Source organism: Poecilia reticulata, linkage group LG3 (assembly GCF_000633615.1).
Source record: "Poecilia reticulata strain Guanapo linkage group LG3, Guppy_female_1.0+MT, whole genome shotgun sequence".
Lineage (NCBI taxonomy): Eukaryota > Metazoa > Chordata > Actinopteri > Cyprinodontiformes > Poeciliidae > Poecilia > Poecilia reticulata.
The window spans coordinates 6,291,281-6,313,934 of NC_024333.1; the positions used below are offsets into that span (position 1 = coordinate 6,291,281).

General features: G+C 40.1%; 2 protein-coding genes across 3 annotated transcripts in view; both read right to left on the reverse strand.

The window, feature by feature from the left end:
- Nucleotides 1–170: 170 nt before the first annotated feature.
- Nucleotides 171–6,566, reverse strand: arpp19a (cAMP-regulated phosphoprotein 19a). The gene is made up of 3 exons (XM_008404769.2): nt 6,301–6,566; nt 2,521–2,643; nt 171–1,541 (listed from the first exon to the last, which is right to left on the reverse strand). Exons 1-3 carry the CDS (start codon nt 6,355–6,357, stop codon nt 1,371–1,373), a joined length of 351 nt encoding a protein of 116 aa, XP_008402991.1. The 5' UTR covers nt 6,358–6,566; the 3' UTR covers nt 171–1,370.
- Nucleotides 6,567–8,086: 1,520 nt separating this feature from the next.
- The window catches only part of atosa (atos homolog A), a 40,068-nt gene continuing 25,500 nt past the window's right edge, over nt 8,087–22,654 (reverse strand). Inside the window, exons 2-12 of one of the 2 annotated variants that reach the window (XM_008404767.2) lie at nt 22,345–22,529; nt 20,647–20,843; nt 19,004–19,129; nt 16,570–18,385; nt 15,518–15,643; nt 14,391–14,479; nt 12,334–12,430; nt 11,124–11,282; nt 10,756–10,824; nt 10,064–10,263; nt 8,087–9,345 (exon numbers count right to left, since the gene is read on the reverse strand). In XM_008404767.2, coding sequence (XP_008402989.1) covers nt 9,192–9,345; nt 10,064–10,263; nt 10,756–10,824; nt 11,124–11,282; nt 12,334–12,430; nt 14,391–14,479; nt 15,518–15,643; nt 16,570–18,385; nt 19,004–19,129; nt 20,647–20,843; nt 22,345–22,529 — 3,218 coding nt within the window. In that variant the 3' untranslated portion in view covers nt 8,087–9,191. The remainder of the gene's footprint in view (nt 9,346–10,063; nt 10,264–10,755; nt 10,825–11,123; nt 11,283–12,333; nt 12,431–14,390; nt 14,480–15,517; nt 15,644–16,569; nt 18,386–19,003; nt 19,130–20,646; nt 20,844–22,344; nt 22,530–22,654) is intronic. The other variant, XM_008404768.2, reaches the window with a different exon arrangement.

Here is a 22,654-nt window from a genome sequence, read left to right on the forward strand (position 1 = left end):
CGCATCCCTAAACTCAAGCTTGAAAAGTAAGAAAATTTCAAACTCTGCTTTACCTGCATTTTATAATAACAAAAAAAGTCAGTCGCATTTTTAACCCTTCAACTTATTCTATTCATCCCTTTGAAACTTTTTTTTTTGCAAGCAAAAGACAAAAATACAGAACACAAAGAAACATTTGTGCAAAACTACTTTATTTACAAAAACAAAATGGCACATTGTGACAGCAGGGCAGCCATATTATACATGCAGAGCTCACACAGATGTCACGCTAGCATCCCTGATCAGTGATCACGCTTCAAAAAGCACAACATAGGGATGAGAACATTTTGAAGATAAAACTGCAACCTATAATTACCCTGCCTAACTTATTACATTATGTATTCCCAGGACACTTTTTTATATATTATATATATCTATAGACAGACTGGTTGCCCACATAGTTACAGGGTTTTATCTTTAATGTATCACACACCCATCCACCTCCCCTTCTTTAAGCACAATGATTCATTCATGACAACTGTAACCTTCAGCAGGAACACAGCTGCACCTGACAAATACAAGCCAAACCCCAACAAGTTCTTCCTCCAGTCTTGAAGCGAACACATCTCCTTGTATCGTCCTGAACGAATCACCGAGCGCGTCTGTACACCGCATCGTCTGCCTCGACGCCTGCCCTTTCTTAGAATAAAACCAAGTGGGGAAAGCGGTGAAGTTTGCGTTAAGGGATCCCATGCATGCGCTTCCGTGTGACCTTCTCGTCCAAACACGTCCTCGAATAAGGAAGTAAAACGTCTAAACAAAGATTTTCCTCCGGGTTGGAGGGTTTCGTCCCGCAAACGTACAAATGGAAAAATTCGCCGATCGGATGTAAAATGTTCTGAACGGGCCGATTTCGTCTCCTCTCCCTGTGCCAAACATGGACAAATATATACAGGCGTACAGCTACAGGCATAAATCATCTTCATTTGAGGAACCCTGAACTTTACGCTAAAGCATTCCAGATATGCGTGTTGCAGCTTCTGTGGCTCGCCCGTCCTAACCCAGTAGTCCTACTGTACAAAGGGACGCCACAGACCATTCAACACGCTCTCTCTGTATCTTACATGAAGTAGACTGAAAATATAAGAGGGGGAGGGAAGAAAAAGGGGAAACAGAAGGGACTGGACCAGAAATGGCTGAAATGAAAAACGATAAGAAGCCATCAGCCGGCCACTTCGCTGACCGCTTGGTTCTGTTTGGGTTTGTCCAGGCTGGTGTGAAGTGGAAAGAGGGTCGGGGTGCATGAGTGGGTAATGTTACAGCTCTGAGGCTCGGGTGGAGCAGGGTTATGGAGAGTGAGGGAGGGGGGAGGGCGTAAGGACACATGTGGATCAGCCGGCCAGCTTGCTGGCCACCAGAGAGGGTTTCCTTTGGGGCAGGTCCTGGGGGGTGGGGATGTGGTCCCCTGTGATCTCTGTCTTCTCCGGTGCAGCTGTTGGCAGCTGCTTGTTCTTGATCTTCGCTTTAGCCATGTTGTAATCGCCAGAGTCAAAGTATTTTTGCTGCAGAGAAAGAAAATTCAAGAGTGGATAATACTTCGAAGAAACGATGGCAAACATTTTATAACTACAGGAACTATGAGAACAATAAATTAGAACATGCTTTCTGCTCATTGTAAGGTTATATGTACCTTTGGAAATTTAAACATACTTTTCGATTAACCCACATTCCTGAATTATAATTTCCAAGGTTTCCCCCAGAAAACTTGTAAAAGACTTAGAAAGACTTAAAAAATAAGCAATGCTTAGCCTGGTGGGCCGCCAGGCTGAGGGAAACCCTGATTTTTTTATATATTGGTCTGATGTAATATTTTAATTTTAAACATTATGTTTTCATTAACTGCAAGGGAAAAATTGTCAAGATTAACAGTGATAAAGCATGGAAAACCCCAGTCTGTGTGCAAGTAATTCATATAATGTGTCTCACTTAGTCATAAAGTTCCTGGAATGAAACTTACATTTCAATAATGTTGTAATTTATTGAATGGCTAACTGTCTAACTGGAGATTTATGTGACAAACCAAAGCAGGAGAAGAAGGAAAAACGAATAATTGATATTATCTATTTTTTTTCTACAAATAATCTTAAAAATGTGGCATGCATTTATATTGACACACCTTAATAAAACCCAGACCTATCTACTGCCTTACTAGTAAATGGAGTCGACACGGGACATATTATGAACTTTTTCACCTCCATCCATAATGCATGTCCTCCATCATCATGCTGATGTCAAGCTTTTAATTTCATCTTTCCCAACAAGCATTCTACTCAGCAGCAACAAGGACTATAGCCAGATCCATAACTTTCAAATTCATTGTATATCTTTGGTCAAAGTTTTACAAAACCCTGACATCAAGGACCAACCACATAATTCTGATCTGATAATCTCAAATTTAAAAAGTGAGAATTAAGAACCATCACCAAGTGAATCCTGGATGTTTCACAGTAATATCTAAAAAAACCCAAAAAACTGACTCACCCCCTTCTGCAAGCGTTTGCGAAGCAAGTCAGAACCTCCGGGTTTATGCCCCAGATTTGGGTACCTGGCCTTCAGCTTAGCTTCTTCTGCCTTCTCTGGACTGATCACCTTGTCTTGTGACTCCTGAAAACCAGCAGAAACACAAGGTCATTTTTAATGGTATTCAAGATGCTATGGCTCATTGAGGCAGAGCTACGTCTTGTTTTTAATCAACTTTATGAAATAAAGAGCGTACCTAGGAAAGAGTGAGAGAAGGTGATCTAAGACAAAGGGACTCTTGTTTTTGTTTCAATAGTATTCAGTTCCCAATAAATTAGTTACTTCCTGCTAGAAATATTTGGGGCACAAAGACACAACTTTGACTTAATTTATCTGAAGATGAATAGGATATTTCTTTATAAACGGCACCCATAAATAACGGCAACAGGATGGAATAAAACATAAGCTTATTAATATCGGTCCAGTTTTACTTATATCTGTATTTTTTAACATACCAGTTAAAAAAATAACAAGCAACCATAGTAATAAGTAGAGGTGTGCCGATCGATCGGCCACCGATCATAATCGGCCGATTTCCGTGAAAAAGTGTATGATCGGTGATCGCCGATCACACAAACCGATCACCTGCTTGTCATTTCGCAGCCTGCCTGTGCAGCTGGTCTCCTCTTTCCTTCACACTGCGCAAACGCGCAGCAACAAATCCTAAGCGATGTGGAACTATAACGCACTGAGTGAATGGGGACGTTTGCGTGTTGCGGCGGAAAATTGAAGCACGTGGGGTGAAGCACGTCAAAATGCATCAACACAATGAAGCTAATACAACATAAAAACAATGCCATACTTGACGGAGTTTGGCTATATCCAGGCTCACTGCAGTAAAAAAGACATACGGAGGATCAGATAACAGGTAAAGCAGCGCACAGCTACAAACACTCAGCCGGATTAGCATGACGGTCAGAAAGCTAAACAAATAACCCGCAAAATTATTTAAGTCTTCAGGCTGCGATGTAGGACGCTGGTTCTGCTCTTGCTGTTGAACTGCTACGCGCTACAGGTAGTAATATTTCACAGACGGAGCCGCTTCTGCTCCACCTAGTAGTGACTCTCACACCGAACCTCTGTTTAAAGCTGCAGCATCTAACCTAAAAAAATAAATTTTACATATTAAAACTTTCCCTGTCCTAACATGAGACAGATAATCTCTAAAAAAAATAATCGATCTCCTCCCTATTCTGCATAATTACTCCGCTCAGTCAGAAACAGCCAATCAGAACTAGCAGTAATCAGCTAGCCGCCATGCTATCAGGAAGTTTTCATTCAGTAACTCAGGATCGTTTATTGTAATGGATCCTGTATTTGCCTTTGAATGTTAAGTTTTATACTTGAATTTTTTGGCAATGTTGAGAGGTTTTATTTTGACTTTTTGCATTATTTAGCCTCTTCAGAGGCTTCATATGTTTTCAGTCTGTTAAAGATAGTATTAATAGTATTACCGATAGCAGTACAATTTGCACAATGCCCGTTTTTTTCTTGGAAAGTTATTAAAAACAATTTTTTCTCTAAATTAAGGTGAATTTATGGTTCCTTTTTACACATAATGTAACCGGTAGTGCTTTTGATTAAAAAAATAATTATTATGTGATCGGTATCTGTGATCGGCCCTCATGGGTGATCGGAATCGGTATCGGCAGAAAAAAACCTGATTGGCACATCTCTAGTAATAAGTTATTTTTTTACGTTTTAAATGTTTATTTCAGAATGTAATCGTTATGTGTGCCTTGGAAATGAATTCAAGCAGACTGTTCATTTTATGCCACAAAGTTTTCTATTCATTATTATTATTATTATTGTGAGTGTATTATTTTCCACAGTAGCTAACATGACCTTTTGGCTGAAAGCGGCACTTCAAAAAGTCCATTAGTGTCTTCTAAGTATTAATCAACAATTAATTATTAGATAACAATTGAAATAAATATTTAATGTCAATACTTAAAACAACAGCAGAAATGTAGCGGTTGTTAAATTTCTGCTTGTGTCACAACTTTCACATTTTACTTTAAACCCCAAAAATTCAAATTTTTAATGGCCGTAACTTCTATTTTTCATTGATTTCGATGTATTTTCAAAGATATTTTTAGCTTTTTCAAAACAACATCAGCAACAGAACACATACAGTGAACAGAAGAAAAACATTATTTCAGGTTTTTCTTCTCCACAACACAAAATGTTTGTGTTTTTACTCTGGGTGATATGGCATAAAATAAAATATCTGATTTGTTTTTATATCAAATCTGATTTTAATAGTTTTTATTTCCTACTTTGTTTTGTTTTTTAAAAAAAAGAGAGAAATTACAAATACGAAAATATTTTCAAAAAGTTGTGCTTATTTCAATCATCTCCTCCTATGAGAAGAACGTCTTAAGATTAAGAGAAAATCTTAAGATTTAAAAGAAATAAAGTCTGATATTATGACTTTATTTTCGTATAACAACTGCATTCTTGGAACATTATAACTTTATCTTCATAAAAAAAAATAGCAATAATCTTAGTATGACCTATGGATGTGACTTGAATTCAACATTAATAGAACCTGTAAAACAGACTTGTCAAACAAGACGCTGGGCGTTGGGCGAGCTGACATTATTCTGAACTAAACCCAAGGATTGTACAGGTGGGGGGGAATCCACATTTTCCAAAAATTCAATCTTCAAAAATCATAATTTCAGTTATTAAACTTGATTTATGGTCCAACCCTATAAGTGTTGACATAAACTTTCACTTTATTGTGATAACTTGAAGATTAAAATCATTTAAAAAATGCAAAAATATAGGTCCACAAAGAACTCTGCTGTTGTACAAGGTAGTTACAAACTTGACTTTTTGGCTGAATAACAATTAATATAAAAGTAAAAACTTTCATGGCAATGTCTAAACTAAAATGTAAAAATTTAGTAAATAATGTTTTGCTTTTGGTGAACATTTCAAATGTTTTGGGGGTAAAATTAGATATTTAAAATCAAAACAGAGTTCTGGATTTTGCAATGCTGACAACTTGGTTAATTTTCAAGCTACATACATTATCCCTGTATCACTTGACACTTATGGCTTTTCGATCCGGTTAAAACAGTTTTTGACAAGTCGTAACATTTTTACTGACATATAACTTAGTAACAAATTAATTTAAGCAGTGCATTCCTCTGCTAAAAGAAGGATTAATCCTGTGATCTTATTTGTTAAAAAACACGATGTAAACCGAATCAGATTAACCGAATTAACATCGATGCATCAGAAATTTCTAGTGCTTTCCTCGTGACAAATAAACCACCCACTAAACTGCTCACGCGGACTGTAATAACAGTTCTGGTCAAGGTTACGTAGAACAGGTGTGTAACACAGGGACAGACAACTACGTTTCAGAAAACTGAACAGCAGAGAAATAGGTGCTAGGCTGGGTTTAAGCTAAGCTAACGTTAGCGGCTGGTTTGACTGTATGAGAATGTTCTGAGGGCTAGCAGCTAACGCTAGCTTACGCTCTGACATTCGTGACAACCACACAGACGGGAACATTCATTTCAGAGACGTGCTAAAGACGGAGCACTGTGCAGTAAAATAGCTGGAAGCGTGGTAATGTAAATGAATCCCTGGAGGATTAGCTGTTAGCTTTGAAGGAAGTGTCAACAATGACAAGCGCGGGTAGAAAGCAGCTAAACGTCAGAAGGCAGCTCTGGCTGTAAAAAAGTCAACGGCTAAAGCTTTCTGCTAACACCGATCTATGCTTACCGTCTCCTCCACCGGTGTCTCCTCTGCGGTCTGGGTTTCGTCGTTGTCCTCCGACATGTTTAAAGCAGCCTTCAACTCGACCAAGGCACTGCCCACTAGGTTCACAAATAATAGTGAAATTAGCTGCACTGACTTTTTTTTTTTTTTACCCCTCTCTCTCTCTCCAACACCAACACAGGGCTGCTAAAAGGCTCGCTCCTGTACAAAATATTCTACGTCATATGCGGCGGAGACACCACGCGCGCTCCCGTTCCGCTCGGGTTGCTCGTATGACTCGCGCGCCTCTCTCAGCTCAAGATTGACATTGCGTAATGTGAACCCGATCAGCTGTTGGGGCCATGTGCTGTCACTAAATCCCGCCGCTAATCCTCGGACACGGAGGATGCTGTACTGATTAACCAGTGTAGCTTGTTTTCTTCTCTTTTTTAAGGAATATTGTTCATGTACTCTGTGTGATGTAAATTCTATTTCCTTGCGATCACCATGAGTTATCCCACGATTCAGTGTCATATTATTGTTTTCGCCCTCGGAAGGCTTTACCACTGCAAATCGACCGGACCTTGACTGCAGTGCACTCTCTGAACTCTAGCATACTTCGCTATGCAGAGGAGTTGACGGACAAAATGAACATTAGCAAAATGTCCAGAACTTGTGGCTCAAATGATAATTTTTCCACCTCTGTGCTAAACACACTCACGACATAAGGCGTCTGTGCTACTACGTTGCGCGTGGGTCTCTTCAATATGGAAATCCGTAAGTGCCACAATTTAATAGAGGAATAAAGGATAAAATGGCTGCTGGAATGCAATTTAAAATAGAAACAATTCAATAGATATCACTATTACAAATATGTTGTTAAAATTATATATTTTAGAGTTGGGTAATTATTCAATGGTCATGCTCTACAGCATACTAAGAATTTATATTTTTTCCTCATTCATCGACACAGCCAACATCAAATAAGCATCATAGATTTTGAAAGCGTTTGGCAAACCCAATTTTCTCCTGTACTAATCCTTTACTGGAAGTTTAAAATCTATTTTGTAAATTCTTTATGATTTATTTATATGATTTTAAAGTATAAAGGAAACATTTATAGAAGCTGTAATTGCCAATTACTGGAATAAATAGGAATAGGTCCTACATGCATTTATAAAATGACTTAAAGAATTATCGTTAACCTCTTGTTTTTCATCAATTCTTTTCAGTAAATGAAGGCAATGTATTATGTGCTTATGTTCATAAATGTACTCAATTTTAAGACCTAACGAACGAAATCTTTTGTCTTGATATACAGAGCTGTAGAACAAAAAGAGGATTACACATTTTACACGTACTTATTGTTTGAAAATCAATCCATTAGTGGTGGATGAAAAATGTAAGTACTTGTATTCAACTCTACCGAGTGTGACTGTTGGGCTGCGTTCAAAACAAATACCATCTGCTATAGGGAGAAAAAAAAACAAAAAAAAAAAACACACCACACTCCCACACTGCTTTTTTTGCAACACGTTACCATGAGAAATGTTGCTCATCAGCAACTTATTTGCTTATCTTAAGGAGTTCAACGCCCACTCTTACTGGACACCATCAGTCAGCTGGCTGAAAGTGCATTTTTCCCCACACAAAAAAATGTGTTTAATGTGAAAGCAACCTAATGTTGATTTGTGTGCATTTTCACTAAAATAAAAGCCCCCGGGAGTCTCATATTAAGCCATCCCTTGGTGCATTTAAACGTGAAGAATCACTGTGAAAATGGAAAACAAGGAGACCACAGAATACCAAGATTGCTTTAGAAGATATATATATATTTTTTCAGATTTGAATAGTAATGTCAAAAATACACACTATGATATACAGTTTGCACTACATCATCTTAGCATGACAGACGTCACAAATAGTAACTGAAATATTAATTTAAATATTAAATAAACTGATGGTAAGTAAATTGAAAAGTGAACGTGTAAACACTAAACTAATGTTACTCATTCTATTGCAACAGTTCCAATAAAGTGGTTTTTGTAACAGTACAAAAGTATTAGAATATGACTATTTTCTGTTCCGTTTCCAGTTATAATGAAGAACCAAAAGAGGAAAAAAATAAAAATAAAATAAAATCCACAGTGCACAGTTTGATGTTCTGCTGCGATGTTTTCAGGTACATCATCGTGATTGCATGTTCCTTGATGGTCCAAGATTTGTGTTGCACCACAGCCTGGTTCCGCCCGCTTCCTCCTAAACAGCTGAGGAATCATAGGGTCACACATTAAAGATCATGTTCTGTAGAGCCAATTGTATAGGAAAAATAAGAATCTTAGTGATAATGGGCTTTGTGTTGAATTGGAAGGAAATTAGAGGCAACGTAAACAGAAATGGAACTTATTCTGAGAGGAAAAATAACATTTAGATTTGTGCTAGCAGAGAAAAAAAAAAAAGAGACCTGAACTTCTTTGATTAAATTAAAGCCAGATACTAGAGGGGATGCATTAAATTCTAGGAAAAGAAGAAACAATATGATTCTAATATGGCAAAAAAAAAAACAAAAAAAAAACACATTTTGAACAGTATCATGAACTCCTCCAATAGCTAACTTTCTGACTAAATCCCTCTGTTCCAAGGTTGTGCAATTCACAAAGAACAAGGTGTATCTATGACGAGTCTCTCAGGCTCCTTATCGACCCCATTTTTGTTTTATTGGGCGATGAACAGGATGGAACTGAAGTCTTTGGGTATAGGTCAACGGCGTCTGTTGACTTTTGTCCTCGGACCTCATCTCTCAAAAAAAAAAAAAAGTCACACAACAGACTGATGGAGTGAGTTAGAGTCTAGTGCTGGCTTCAAGGTGTGGCTGAAGTAATGGACTGTCGGATGGAGGGATGAAGCGTTGGGCTTCAGCAGCGAGAAGAAAATGGAGGATCTATGGGAGATTCTGTGAAGGACTGGAGCTCGTAGGCAGCACCGCTGTCCACCTCCATGGACTTCCTGGAGAACAACAGACGGATGTCTCTATGAAGGTAGAGCTTTCCAGACTTTGAGCTCTGGAACCTGGTGGTGATGAGAAAGGAGAAGATGAGCATAGAAGGAAAAACAGGGCTCCACAAACTCAAATTTAAGACTTTTCAAGACCGTTATAAATTAATTTTAAGACCTGTATTATGACAGAAATGTACAAAAGAAACAGTCATAACCCCCGTAGCGCCCAGCTTTTTGCACTATATTACTGCACGATGCTACAATGTAGCATCGTGTGGGTTAGCAACAGATGTGATCCAATGGTGAAAAGTCATCCATCAAAATGGTGAAAAATTTGCACTTAAACTATGATACTTTTTGAGCTAGCCAGATTTTTCTTAGCTAGCTGGCTAGCACTGCAGGAACCAGAACCAATGCTATCTGCTAATAAAGCTTCAAATATACATTTGCTAGCTAGCTATCAAGGGTATATTTAGCAACTAGTCACAAGTAGGCGCAACCTCTTTGAGTCAGAGGTTGAAGTGACAAACATTTACTTGACAGAAAAGGCCCACAAGAAAAATACCCTACATGGAATACACAAGATTAAATAGTCCTGCCAGCACAAAATTTAAGGCCCGTGATTCACATATTTAAGGCCTACCTGCCTTTAATAATAATAATAATAATAATAATTTAAGACATTTTAAGGCCTTAATTAATACATGAGTTTAAGACTTTTCAAGGATGCTTGGACAGCCTGAAAAAAACAAAACAAGAAAGATGTCCCAGACAGAAGCAGTCATGTCACCTCAGATGGATGAGGTAGCGCAGCGTGCGGCCTTGGCCCGGAATGAGGGGCTTCCTGTTGGTCTGATTGTTGGCGTCGCGGCGAACGGGAACAGAGAAGGTTCTCTGGCGCAGGAAGGTCTGGTGTCCAGCTGGCATGGCTCTTAGGTCGTACATCACAACAAACATCTTCACCACCGTCTTGTTAGGGTTGAATAAGGTCTGAGGGACGGAACCAGACAGAACAGCACGGTTTAAACAGAGCATCCAGGATCTCATGAAGATTAGATTCTAGAAGAATAGACGCTGAATCCATATTGAACATCAAATGTTGCCGTCACATTCACTGACATTTTGTTGAGACATTTTATGTGCAGATGCATTGGATTTACTGAGCATTGAACGTAACCTGGTTTACACTTTTCTGTGTCAGTGGACGACGCAATATGCTCATCTTTCTTCTGTAACTATAGTGTACAGAAGATATTTTAAATATAGAAATCTAGGAGCCAAATGGGAATTAAAATCCAAGGCCTTTGCAGTGCTTTCGAACCAGGACCTCATAAGATGAAGTTTCCCATCTGGCCACTAGGTGACACCAATTTCTGCTTAGCGGCTTGGCTTGATCTGCTCTTTGTTCATGCTGCAATGGAAATACTGCATTGACATAAATATTCTTGACATTTCTAAAACTGTGAAAAAGAAATTCCTAACCACTTGAATGGTTCCTGATGCAGGTACACGGTAGCCCCTTTTTCCCAGGGACTCCAGGTTAATCACACCCTGTGAGAGAACATAACGACAATCACGGTGTCACCAGCAGCCATCCCAAAGGAGCTCGCTCACACACACACACACACACACACACACACACACACACACACACACACACNACACACACACACACACACACACACACACACACACACACACACACACACACACACACACACACACACACACACACACACACACACACACACACACTAAGGACAGTTTCATCTTCAGGCTCAGCCATGCAGGGTTTACTAAGAAAAAAAATATTTAAAAAGGAATTTGGTTCAGGAGGAAATCTAGCTCACCATGTACGGGGAGGGAGCGTTGTCATCGGAGACACTGTAGAATGACACGTCTACTGGCAGGGTCAGGTGACTTGGGCAGAAAGAGCCGCTAGCTCCCACCTCTGCTGTGAAACCGTCTACTGTCCCTAAAGGCTCAAGTCGATAGTTCAACACACACTCCTAGAGAACAGTTAGATAACAAACAATAAAGATTATTGGATATTTTTATTATACCCCCAAAGGGGGAAAAAATAAATAAATCAACATTTGAGTCTAGAGATTGTTCAGCATGGACATTTTTTGGATTAGGGATGCAAACAATTAATCGGCTTACGATTAATTGTCGATTAATGGCTTATTCAATTAAAATTAGTTCTAATCAATTAACTATACGCAGCGACGTCTTAAACAAAATTACTGATTTGCTTTGAAGGCAAGAATGTACTACAGATTAGGGTTACTGTTCATAGAAAAAGAAAAAACTGGAGAAAATTTACACCAGAAAATAAGACAAAATGAAGATATTTCTGAACTTTGCAAGAAAAAGAAACTCAGAAATTGAGAATAATCTCAGAGATATTCTAGAAAAAACATGGACATTTCTGGGTTTCAAGTTCTGGTTCATGAGTTTCAAAAATGTTGGACTTTCCAAACTCAGAAATTTTCCAGAAGTGGAAAATTTTCAACTTTCCAAACTCAAAAATTTTGAAAGCTTTTCTGTAGAAATTTTCTGACATTAATATATTTAAAAAATTCTCAGTTTTTTGACATTTCAAACTCAGAAATGTCCACCTTTTTTTCTAGGAGAATAGATTAGTTTTTTTTGGCAGAAATTCCTTTACACACCATGTAAATGTGTGTTAGGGCCAGAAAAGCGGAGGGCAAATTGTAACATGATACAAAAAGGCCTGATGCCAATAAGTACTGTTGATTTTGAGGGTTGTCTATAACTAATATTTGACAAAACCACAATTTTCTGTTTATTCAGTCAGTATTTAACACAGAAGACACAAAAAAAGCTCAAATATAATGTGTTTCTTTTTAAGAAACACAATAAGAATAAGAAAGTAAAATGTATATTTTGGAAAGACAGAACTCAGGTTTTTAAGAAAGTGGCCGCTCAACAATTAATTGTTAGCCAAATTATAAGAACTATCAACTTTAGATCAACTCATTAATTGATAGCTTGCATCCCCATTTTTGACAGAAGACAACTGATGATGTGTTCTACCTCAAAGTTTCCCAGCAGGCTTAGACTGGCAGGAGGAGCGCTGGCGCTGAACAGCTGATGTGACTCATCAGTGTTCTCATCTCTCTTTGGACACACCCTAAAGGGTTAAAACCACACATGCTCGATCAACTTGTTCTTGAAGCGCTGATGTAACACAATGTCATTGTGCTCCAAGTGACAAAAGCCTCCTGGTATGTGTGTTAAACACCACCTGAGGATCACCTATGTGTTTGCAAACAGCAGCATTAGCCACCTGAACAACAAGGTCGACTTGTCCCACTCGGATCTTTAAATAGCGAAGCATTTCTAAGCAGGTCATCAGACGCAAGCGTGATGGTTGGAGTGAACCTTCAGCCTGGATTTCTGAACTCCTCAAACATCTGCTTTCAAAAGAACACCGCTGAGCTCCCACCCACAGCTTCTGTGTGTAGGCTGAGGCATGAATCCCTGTGTATATAAAGCCAACTTAGTTCTGACTGCCATTTACAAATGAATGTGTGCTATTGTAGCTTGGGCCACAGCACAGCAAAGAAAAATTAGCTTTCCCTTCCATCCATAGACACAGAAAAACATCAAAACACAACAAGGTCCGACCGATGAAAGTGATGGCGCTTTGGCTGTTTACGGACAGATAAGATTCTAATTTTAAATATACACTGAAGCGGCAAGAATGAATTAATCTGGGACTTCAAACTCTTTTTGCTCTGGTGTGGCAGATGAATTTTTTTTCAGTCATTATTGATAAAATATTGATTCGTTTTTTGTTTTAGATATCTAAAATGCTGCCACACTGGTGACCTCTTCTGTTTTTATAGAGTTTCCTCTTGAGGTGTTGTACTCCTGTTCTCCTTTGACTCCAGGTTGTTTGTCATTTTTAAGCAGTTATGGGGCACGGTGGTGAAACCTGAAACTGCTGCTGCGCAAGTTACTCAGGTTGTTGCTAGGTATCCAAATAATGAGTGAGTTAGTTGATGCCACCCAACTTGCTTAACTGGCTGTGAGAGTTTAAGTGGTTAAAGCCTTTCTTCTACCTGAATCCCCCATTACACTATGTGGTTCAATGAAATTATTGAACATTCTATCAAAGGTATCTTCTATTTCTATCAATCGGCATTTATTGTCAAGCCCCAATTTGAGATGAAATTAAGAATTGGGTTGGAATTTGTACCAGACTAGAGCATCAGCATGATGCAGCCACTACTGTGCTTTACAGTACAGTGTTCTCAGGCTTTGAACGCCTTATCTTGACTTCTCCAAACATATTACTAGTCTAACTAAAACTATCCATAACACATTAAGCTTCTCCCTGAATGCTATGTCACATTTGAGATTGTATGTATAATTTTTAAAATTAAAATTAAATCCACAATAAACTCAAACTTGTGCATGTTTTTAAAGTTCACTGAATTTCTAAGTTGTACCAACAGGCAACAATGGACAAAAACAGTTGAAATGCATCAGAAAACCCCCCAAATAATGATATAGACCTGTCCTTTAATAAATAAAAGAGAAATAAAGAGTAAGCCAGACTTCCTTCTTTTCAAGTTCCAATATTTTCTGCTCTGCATATCTACTGCATCTCTGGAGAAGCTTGTAGTTATTAAAATAGAACTGTTGGTACAACTAAAATGCATAATTTAATAATAATAATAAAGTCGGTTATCTTAATTAACACAATTCAGTTCTTCCACCCACTCTCCTTTAGATCCCCCAACACTGCCTGATAGATAGAAAATGTCACTATGTTGTTCCATTTGGCAGCAAATTTCACATCTAACGCCCAGCTCGGAGAGCAATTTTTTAAGCATAAACCAGAGGAAAACCCCCCCATAAAACAGAACTCGTTGGAAAAAAAATAATAAAATACAGTCGGTTCCAAATTCGACATGCAAAGAATAAGTAACTGTAGCCTGCAGGAAGCTGACAGACGAGGAGGATAGCAGCTGTTATTACACCCGCCCTGGATCAGTGACTTGAGCCTCATTCGACCTTGGCCTGGTGGACACACTGAGGTTTGCAACTACATTAAGAGAGATCCCAGGTGAGAAAATACGTACCTTTTCCCAGAGGCCCAAGGCAAACCCTTACAGCCAGTCAGAGAGATGTCCAGGTCAAAGTAACCTGTTTGATTTTTCCTCTGAGGAACCTGCAGCAGACACAGAACATGATTAAACCAGAGCCGCCCACGGTCCCTTCTTGATGGTTAAATATTGCATTTTCATTACAAGAAGAAAGCGAATGTGATCTACAGTGGAGGTGTGTTGAAAACAAGCAGAAGCAATAGTTAAAATTAAACTACTTGAATAATATTAACACATGACTAAGTGTGAATTGGGATGTGTGAATGTGCGTCCCTGAGTTCACAGAAGTGTGACTGGATTGGAGAAAAACTAAATAAAAAAAACCCAACTACAAAATAAAAAAACAAAAGAAAAGAAACTATGACTGCTAAAACAATTACTAGTGAAGTTATAATAATGGTCTCCAGAACATAGATTTGTTCTTTTCTCATACTGAGACATAGGCGAATATTAATGAAAAAACCCAGAGATGAAAATATAGATTTAAAATTTGTCTTTTGATGTCTAAATAAAAACTAAGTTCTCAGAATAAAATTTGGTTATTAAAATAAATATTAAAAATATATTAAAAACAAATATTTTTATATATAAAAATATTAGCTGGTTCTTTATTTTTTCTCAGTGTTGCTAAGAGCTAGTGTGTAAGTTCAATGGAGCCACAGCTCTGGTAGCCAACCCACTCTTGGCTGCTTACAAAGACAAGCTGCTCATTAAAACTGAATAAAATGTGTGATGGAAAGATTTAGCAGTTTCAGAAATCTAAATTTTTAATCGCTTTGTCTGCCTTGCAATTAATAACTAACCCATGCTTAACCTGTGCATTAACTCATAACTTGGTAGCCCAGCAGCAAAAAAAACAAACAAAACAAAAACAAAAAAAGAGACAGGTTGCTAATGTTTTACTCTCTTAAAGACAAACATTCATTGTATTTTCACGGGTGGCTGTGCAGGGAGTCACGGTTTCTGCGGCTGATAAAGAGTGGCGACTGTGTTGTTCTAACAAAAAGCAACCGCGTGGACTCCCACGCTAACCACTCTGCACGCCTGCGTGTGAATGGCCCGACGTTCACTGTGCACGAGTGGGCAGCCGCGTGTTTTCTTACAGGGCTGGAGAGCAGAGGCAGGCCGGTGCAGGGGTGGAAGGCCTTCGTTGCCGTGGCATCTAGAGAGTGGCGATTCTGTTTCTTCCAGCTGTTGCAGGGACGCAGGAGGGAGGGGCTGTGAGGACGCTGCAGGACGGCAATGAAGAGAGGTGAGTGATGTAGAAAGTGATATATTATGATATTTTGTAGCAGTAGAGAAAAAAAAGTGTCGATGAACAAAATACAAAAAAACTAAAGAAACTACGTTATTTGGGTGTTCTCAATGATGAACACTTGTCATGAAAAAGTTAAAATATACAAAACTATTACAGTTTTTAATAAGGTGATGGAATTACTACACAAATTGTATATTTTGTAAAACTCAGTGATGGATGTGTGGGACAGTATTCATAAAACATATAGATTTGATTTTTCTATTACAGAAGACAGGTATTGGAGTAATTATTGGAAGTGGACACAGATCACACAAACCCAATATTTACAGTTAATCTTATCGAGACTTCATGAATTGACAAGAGTACAATATTTTTAAAATTTATGTACATGTGTATTGTTTTGTGTATTTCAAATATGTCTGCAATACTCTTCTGAGTTGAATAGTCAATGTTCATTTTGCAAAGAGGGGCAAATTTTCAGACAAAAGTTTTCACTTCTTTCTGCTACTTTTCATGCATGATTTGTCTTAGTCATTACATGAGCTATTTATATCTATTATTGAGTGAATCATTCTAGATATCTACAGTTCTAGAACAACCCACCTACAAAAGGTGACCAATCTGGATCAGTTTGGGATGGCTGCAGGATTTATTTAATAAAAGGAATCACAAATACCTATGTATTGGGTATTAGGTTATAATACCAGTATTAGGCTAGCAATGCTGTTCTTTGTTTGAAGTCTTCTTTTCTTGTCAGTCACATCATTCTACAGAAAAATTGATTTCTGAATCGAAAATAGTTTCCAAATCAAATCTCGACTCTAAAAATCGGAATCAAATCTCTAGACATTGAAAGTTTTGCATATCTAAAAAGGAGCTGAGCCAAAATGATCTTACGAGGATTGAGGATGATGGAGACATTTCTGGACTGGACGTGAAGGAGCCACACTCTGAGGGCGCCTGGTTCTCGTCCCGCGGAGCGGACGGCTGAGCCAGCACGCCATTCTGGTGCAGAATCTGAGGCTTGCCGTCGTCATGGAGTCTGTAACAGTTTGTGGCTGGGCTGGCGCTGTGGTTGTTCCAGCTGAACATCTGGGCATTCCTTGGTTTGTTCTCCAGGACGGGGGAGGGAGGCGGGGTGTCATGGCTGCTGGGTGTCCTGACTGGGAGCCTCTCCTGTGGGGAAGCTCGTAAACGGCAGGGGACCCGGGCGTCGGCCTGGCCGTTGAGTGAGGTCTCTTCAAGTGTAAACTGAGCACCGTTTTGGGCCCGTGGAGAGCGGCGTTCGGCCCACGGTCCGCCTCGGGGCTTGTCTGTGCAAACGGGCGAGTGCGAGGCGGCGTTGTGCATGCCGTCTCTTTGAGGTTCGTGGCTGGGTACATGGCCGTTGGCGTAGCCGTTGCTGGCTGGTGGGGGGTGCGAGTACGTGCGCACGGTGTGTGTGATTGTGGTTGTGTGCACGTGATGATGCAGCGGGCTGGTGCTGCGGCTGTGCCGGGGGGACGAAGGCGGGACGGCCAGCCTCTCCTGGATGAGCCTGGTGATGTCTTGCACCGCCTGGGCGATGAGCGAGCTGTCCCGATCGTTCTCCTTGTCTCTGTCCGTCACTTCTCCGTTCCACTCCTCCGCCTCGGTCATCCTCAGTTTTCTGCAGGCGGCGGGTTTCGGGGAGGAGCTCTCCCGCTTGACAAAGCGCAATGTCTCCGTCACAGGGGTGCTGAACGGCGCAGGCTTAGCACGTCCCACCGACTCGTAAGGGCGCGTCTCGGGTTCTTTGGTGTTACCGGCAGCTTTGTCGTCATGGTTGCCACCCCACATGGCTTTGTGAGGGCTGTCGGTGGTAAACAGGCCTGGGGGAAGTGGCGGTGCCGTCGGGTCGCAAAAGTTGAGCCTTTGTGCGATTCGAGCTATGACTTCCTGTCGCTCCTGCAGCAGGGAGCCAATGAGGGGATTGGTTTCGCTTCCGGAAGGCCTCGGGGAGGGGCACCGGGACGACTCAGCCATGGACAAGTTCTTGAAACTTCTCAGAGGCTCCGGGATGGGAGCCTTGGACTGGTCGGTGTTGCTGGTGCCACAGGTGTAGTCGTCCACCGGGGTAGGGTCGGATGAACCATTGAGCGTCGTGTACAACCACTTCCCCGCTTTACCCGAGGGAAGTGGGGAGGGGGAGTTGGAGCGTGAAGGTGTGGGGGAGCGGGCGGTTCGGTAGAAGAGTGGCGAGCCCTGGCGCTGAGGGATGTGGACCTGCGGGAGCTCTCCGTTGTGAAACGTGTGGTTCTCTCCGGGGTCCTTGCTCTTCTTGCTATACGGATGTGACACAGCGGTGTGAGGAAGGCTGTTGATTGGGATGTTGTTGATGGGCAGATTAGGGATGGGTAGTCCATTGAGTAGAAGGCTAGATGTAGAGTTGGAGCTCTTGCCATACATGTTGGAGTTGGGATGGAGGCCATCTTTGCCAGGCTCCTGGCTCTTCTTCAGAGTGGGCAGGCCACCGTGGCTGCCAAGGGTGGGGCTGAGGCTGGGGGTCTTGCTGTAGATGGGAGGCAGGCCGGTGTGGATGCTACAGGCCAGGGTGGGGTAGGTGGGCTGGCGGGGGAGCGACTGGACTCGAACCTGCAGGGCAATGCTCTGGGAGACGTTGGGGACGGGGAATATGTGCTCCGACGGTGGCTGGGAAAACTGCCACACCAGATCTTCGTCAGCTGCGCTGATCCTGTTGAACAGAGAGGATGAGAGTTAATACCACAGAGAGTTAGAAGATCAGAGAAACATTCATTCATGTCAGGAATTCAATTTCATGTCATACAGGTTCTGAACAGAGTTACACACATTTATTGCAGTTCATTTATTGCAGATGATTTTGTTTAGAAGCTCATAACCCAAACTCTTAAAAATAATACATGTGCCAATCCTTTTATTTATTTATTTAGGTCATTTGCCATATCCATACCCAAGTCAAAAACACACACAATGCTGAAATAAAACAAAACACCATTGTTTTTTCTTAAGAGAAAAAAAACATTTTTCTTATCTTAAGCATCACTCAAATTTTTTGAGAAACTCGTCAGCTGTAATAAATCAAAGTGAACATTTAATACTTAAAAAAATGTAATAAAGTAATGTATGTATTCACTCTGAGCTATAATAAATTATAATATTCTACTTCACTGAGAAGGCCCTTATGTTGTTGTGAATTTCTAAATTTAAAACTGATTTGTAGACTTCCGATTTCAAACGTAGCTCTAGCTCAATTGCTTTAGCCTTAGCAGTGTTGGTTTGACAGCGGGACTGAAAGGTCCGGTCCCACCAGTGTCAGAATGTCATGTCCGACCTGTACAGGATGTTCCTGGGGACGATGCCATGGGAGGCACTGAGCCAGGCGCTGAGCTGGGAGAAGAAGACGTAGGATCGTACAGCCAGCAGCAGAGTTTTCTCTTCAATGAAACGATCGCCGCTTCTATTAGGAAAACACAGTTAAAAAGGGGGGTTGGAAGTGTGCCAGTGTGTCGGGTTAATGAGAAAATGGTCATGGGATGCGTGTCTTATAATTTTTTTTTTCCTTTAACAAGAATGTCCCCCCGTTTGTGTGCGCGTGTGTTAATAGGAAAGTGGGCCAATCTGTAAAGGCCAATTATCCCACTTTGCAACTCCCACACGTGCCAAAAAAAAAAAATCTTCCTTTTGAAGCTTTTTATGCTGGAGAATTAATCTCTAAAAAAAAACCTCAATAAAACAAAAGTTTTAGGTTTTTAGTCAAAAATGCTGAGGTGAACATTTTTTGTTTTTAGGGGCCGTTACCTCCAATTCTAGACCAATAACACAACTTGACAGCAACAACCTCCAACCGCAGTAGTAAGTGCCCTGTCATGCCACCAAAATCTGCTCTCGAACACAACATAAAGGTTGTCGCGCTGCCTCCGAACTCCCCAGCTCCCAATCCAATCAAATATCCGTGGGATGCGCAGGAATAAGTCCCATCCATGCGGCACGAACGTCCCAAAGGATGAGCAGCCAATTCCCTGGCGGCGGCAAATCAAATCCCAACCCCTACGTCCTGCTTTGAAGGAATACAGATTCAGAGCTGGCTTCGATTATTTATAGTGCCTTGCAAAAGTTTTCATATCCCAGAGACCTTTTGGCATTTTTCCACATTGTAACAAACCTCAATGTGCTCCACTGAGAGCTTGTGTGATAGAAACAAAGTATGAAGTGTTTCGTCTAGAAAGAAAATGCATAATAATACCACAAGGATTAGCATTTCAAAAGATGCCAAAAAATCCATAAATATAAATAAAAGGGTCAATGGCACTTCAGACAAATTGTTAAGGACCCTTAAAAGATCAACTAAAAATAATCAGTAGTCCTATTTCAGGATTTTAGTTTTCTAGACAAATTTTGCAAAAATAACTAAATTCCACTTTGGAGTTTTGTTCCAAGAATAACAAAAAACATAATAGACAACAGATCCCGCCTGTAAAATTAACAAACCTCAACAAAAGGAGCCAAACAACCTGAATCCCCAGCAACTCTTCGCTGAATTTGGTAACTCCATATCAAGTTTTTATGGAGTTTAGGGATGTAAAAGGCAGACCCGTCTAAAGACCAGCACTTTTATCACAGTTCCCTGGTGGCTGAAAGAATGAATTGGCTGGAGGTTTGGAGATGTTGATTAAACAACCGCAGTTACTTCTTTTTTTTTCTCCCATTTTGAAAATGTATTGTGTACTATATCTAATATATATATATATATATATAACATATAAACATATATATGTTATATTTGCCACCATTATAAAATAAGACTTTGTAATTAAAGTTATAATGAGTGGTTAAAAGGTCAAAAGTTGAAAAAACATGAAAAAAAAACAAAAACAAGGTGTTGATGCAGTTAGCAGATGCACAGTATATGGGACTTTTCTTGCACAGTTCATTAACTCATTCAACTTTGGGTGTGTGCGCTTCTGTGTGGCTTACTGTCTTGGAACAGCCTGTAGGGTCCACCTTTCCAACAGCAAAGCATCTTGTTTGATGACTGGGTCACTGATTGGGTCGCTTGGGGGACACTCATCACCATAGCAACAGTCTGGCAACAGCATGACCTCGATCATGATAGGGATGTTGTTTCTCCAAAGCAGGATCACCTCCGAACGGGTTCGCCTGGCTTGTCGGCACTGGGGGACACACAGGCAGAGGAGGAAGGTTAGCGCTCATTAGCAAATGTCAAGTTTGGGGAGGGGGAGCAGATGAGGCTTCTGGGAAATTCACTCACATCTGAAAGAAAGTGTTATGTTTAAAAATAAGCTCCAGTTTTCCACTCAGTAATACAACATAATGGCTATGATGGTTTGGTGGCGATGCTGGATTTTTTTTTTATTTTTAAGACGTTTCTCTTCAATGAAACGATGGCCTTTATCTAGATTTACTAAAACCATAGTTCACATTTACAGTTTTGTTACACGTAAATATTATATGTTGTACTTATACCAGAGTTCTCAGTCGTTGATGCTCATTTTAAAAATATTGAAAATGTACAATTCCCCATGAATTTAAGGCAGAAATGACTATATTTGGGAGGCTTTAAATATGGAGCCCAGAAAAAAATGAAAACACGAAAGAAATTATTGATTTTAACAACAATTTTCAATGAATCATCACAACACCAGAGTTTTACACCCCAAGAAACATTCTCATGAACAGAACTAAACATTTACCTCTGGCCACAGAAAACACAACATTGTCAAAACAATGCAGAGGAAAATCCAGTCAGGTTATTCATCACTGAAAAAAAAGAAAGAAAAAAAAAGCAACCCAGAAACTCTTTTATTCTATTTTTAACCATCAAAGTTAATACTGTCAACTTTTCCCTCTGCAACATTGTTTAACTTATTTCTTCTGCTTGTATAAAAGAAAATTTTGCTTGTCCCATCAAAACATTTAACAATTTTTACTTAGTAGCTTCTTTTTTGTCTAGCCTGCACCAAATATAAAAACCACTGGAGACTAATGAGCTCCACATTTGTTTGTTTTTTTAACATCTTACAACAAAATAAACAATAGTGCAAGATTTTTTTATTTAAGAAAGAGCAAAAAAATCAAGAAAGAAAAGATGGAGAGAAAAAAGGAAAGAAAGAATGAAGGGAAGACAGACAGACAGAGAAAAACAGATAAAAAATAAATACAGAAAGAAAGAAAAAATTGTGGTACAACAACAAAAAAAAGGAAGGAGACAAGAAGAAAAGGAGGAATAAAAGTATGGACAGCAGGAAAGATGCAAAGATGAAACAAAGTGCAGATGCAAGAAAAAAAATTAAGTAAATGACTCATGGAACAAAGAAAGGAGGTAGTGACATAGGAAGGCAGGACAGAGATAAGGAAGTGCACAATAAAAACAAAAATAAAAGAAATAAGGAAGTATGGAAGTAGAAGAGATTTGTATACATGGAATAGAGAACAAATTTTGGAAAGAAAACCGTTTCTCCATACTATCCAGACCCAGAAAATACTGAAATGCTGAAAAAAACAGTAGTGTGGGAAACCTTAGGCTTTTCCTAGGTAAAATGACCAACCAAATGTGTGTGTGTGTGTGTGTGTGTGTGTGTGTGTGTGTGTGTGTGTGTGCGCGCGCGTGCGTGCGTGCGTGCGTGCGTGCGTGCGCGCGCGTTGTATTGGCACCTGAGGCAGTTTGTCGCTGCATTCATGCTTGTGGAGAGGAGGCATGCCTGACTGAGCCGGGGGGCAGTGCAGCCCCTCAGTCCTGCCTTTCACTGAATACTCCGGTGTCCTTCCCTCTGTGATCAGCAAGGTCAGGAACACCAGGAACTCCTCGGCATCGTACTCAAAAAACTCCTCTGCCGCATCTAAAGCAGAAGAAGAACAAAACAGAGGCAGACGGTAAGCGTAATCACAAAAGAAGCAAACATTGAGCAGGGAAACAGCTGGAGGAAAGCAGATAACTGTTAGCCTATTCAGCGCCTGATTCTGG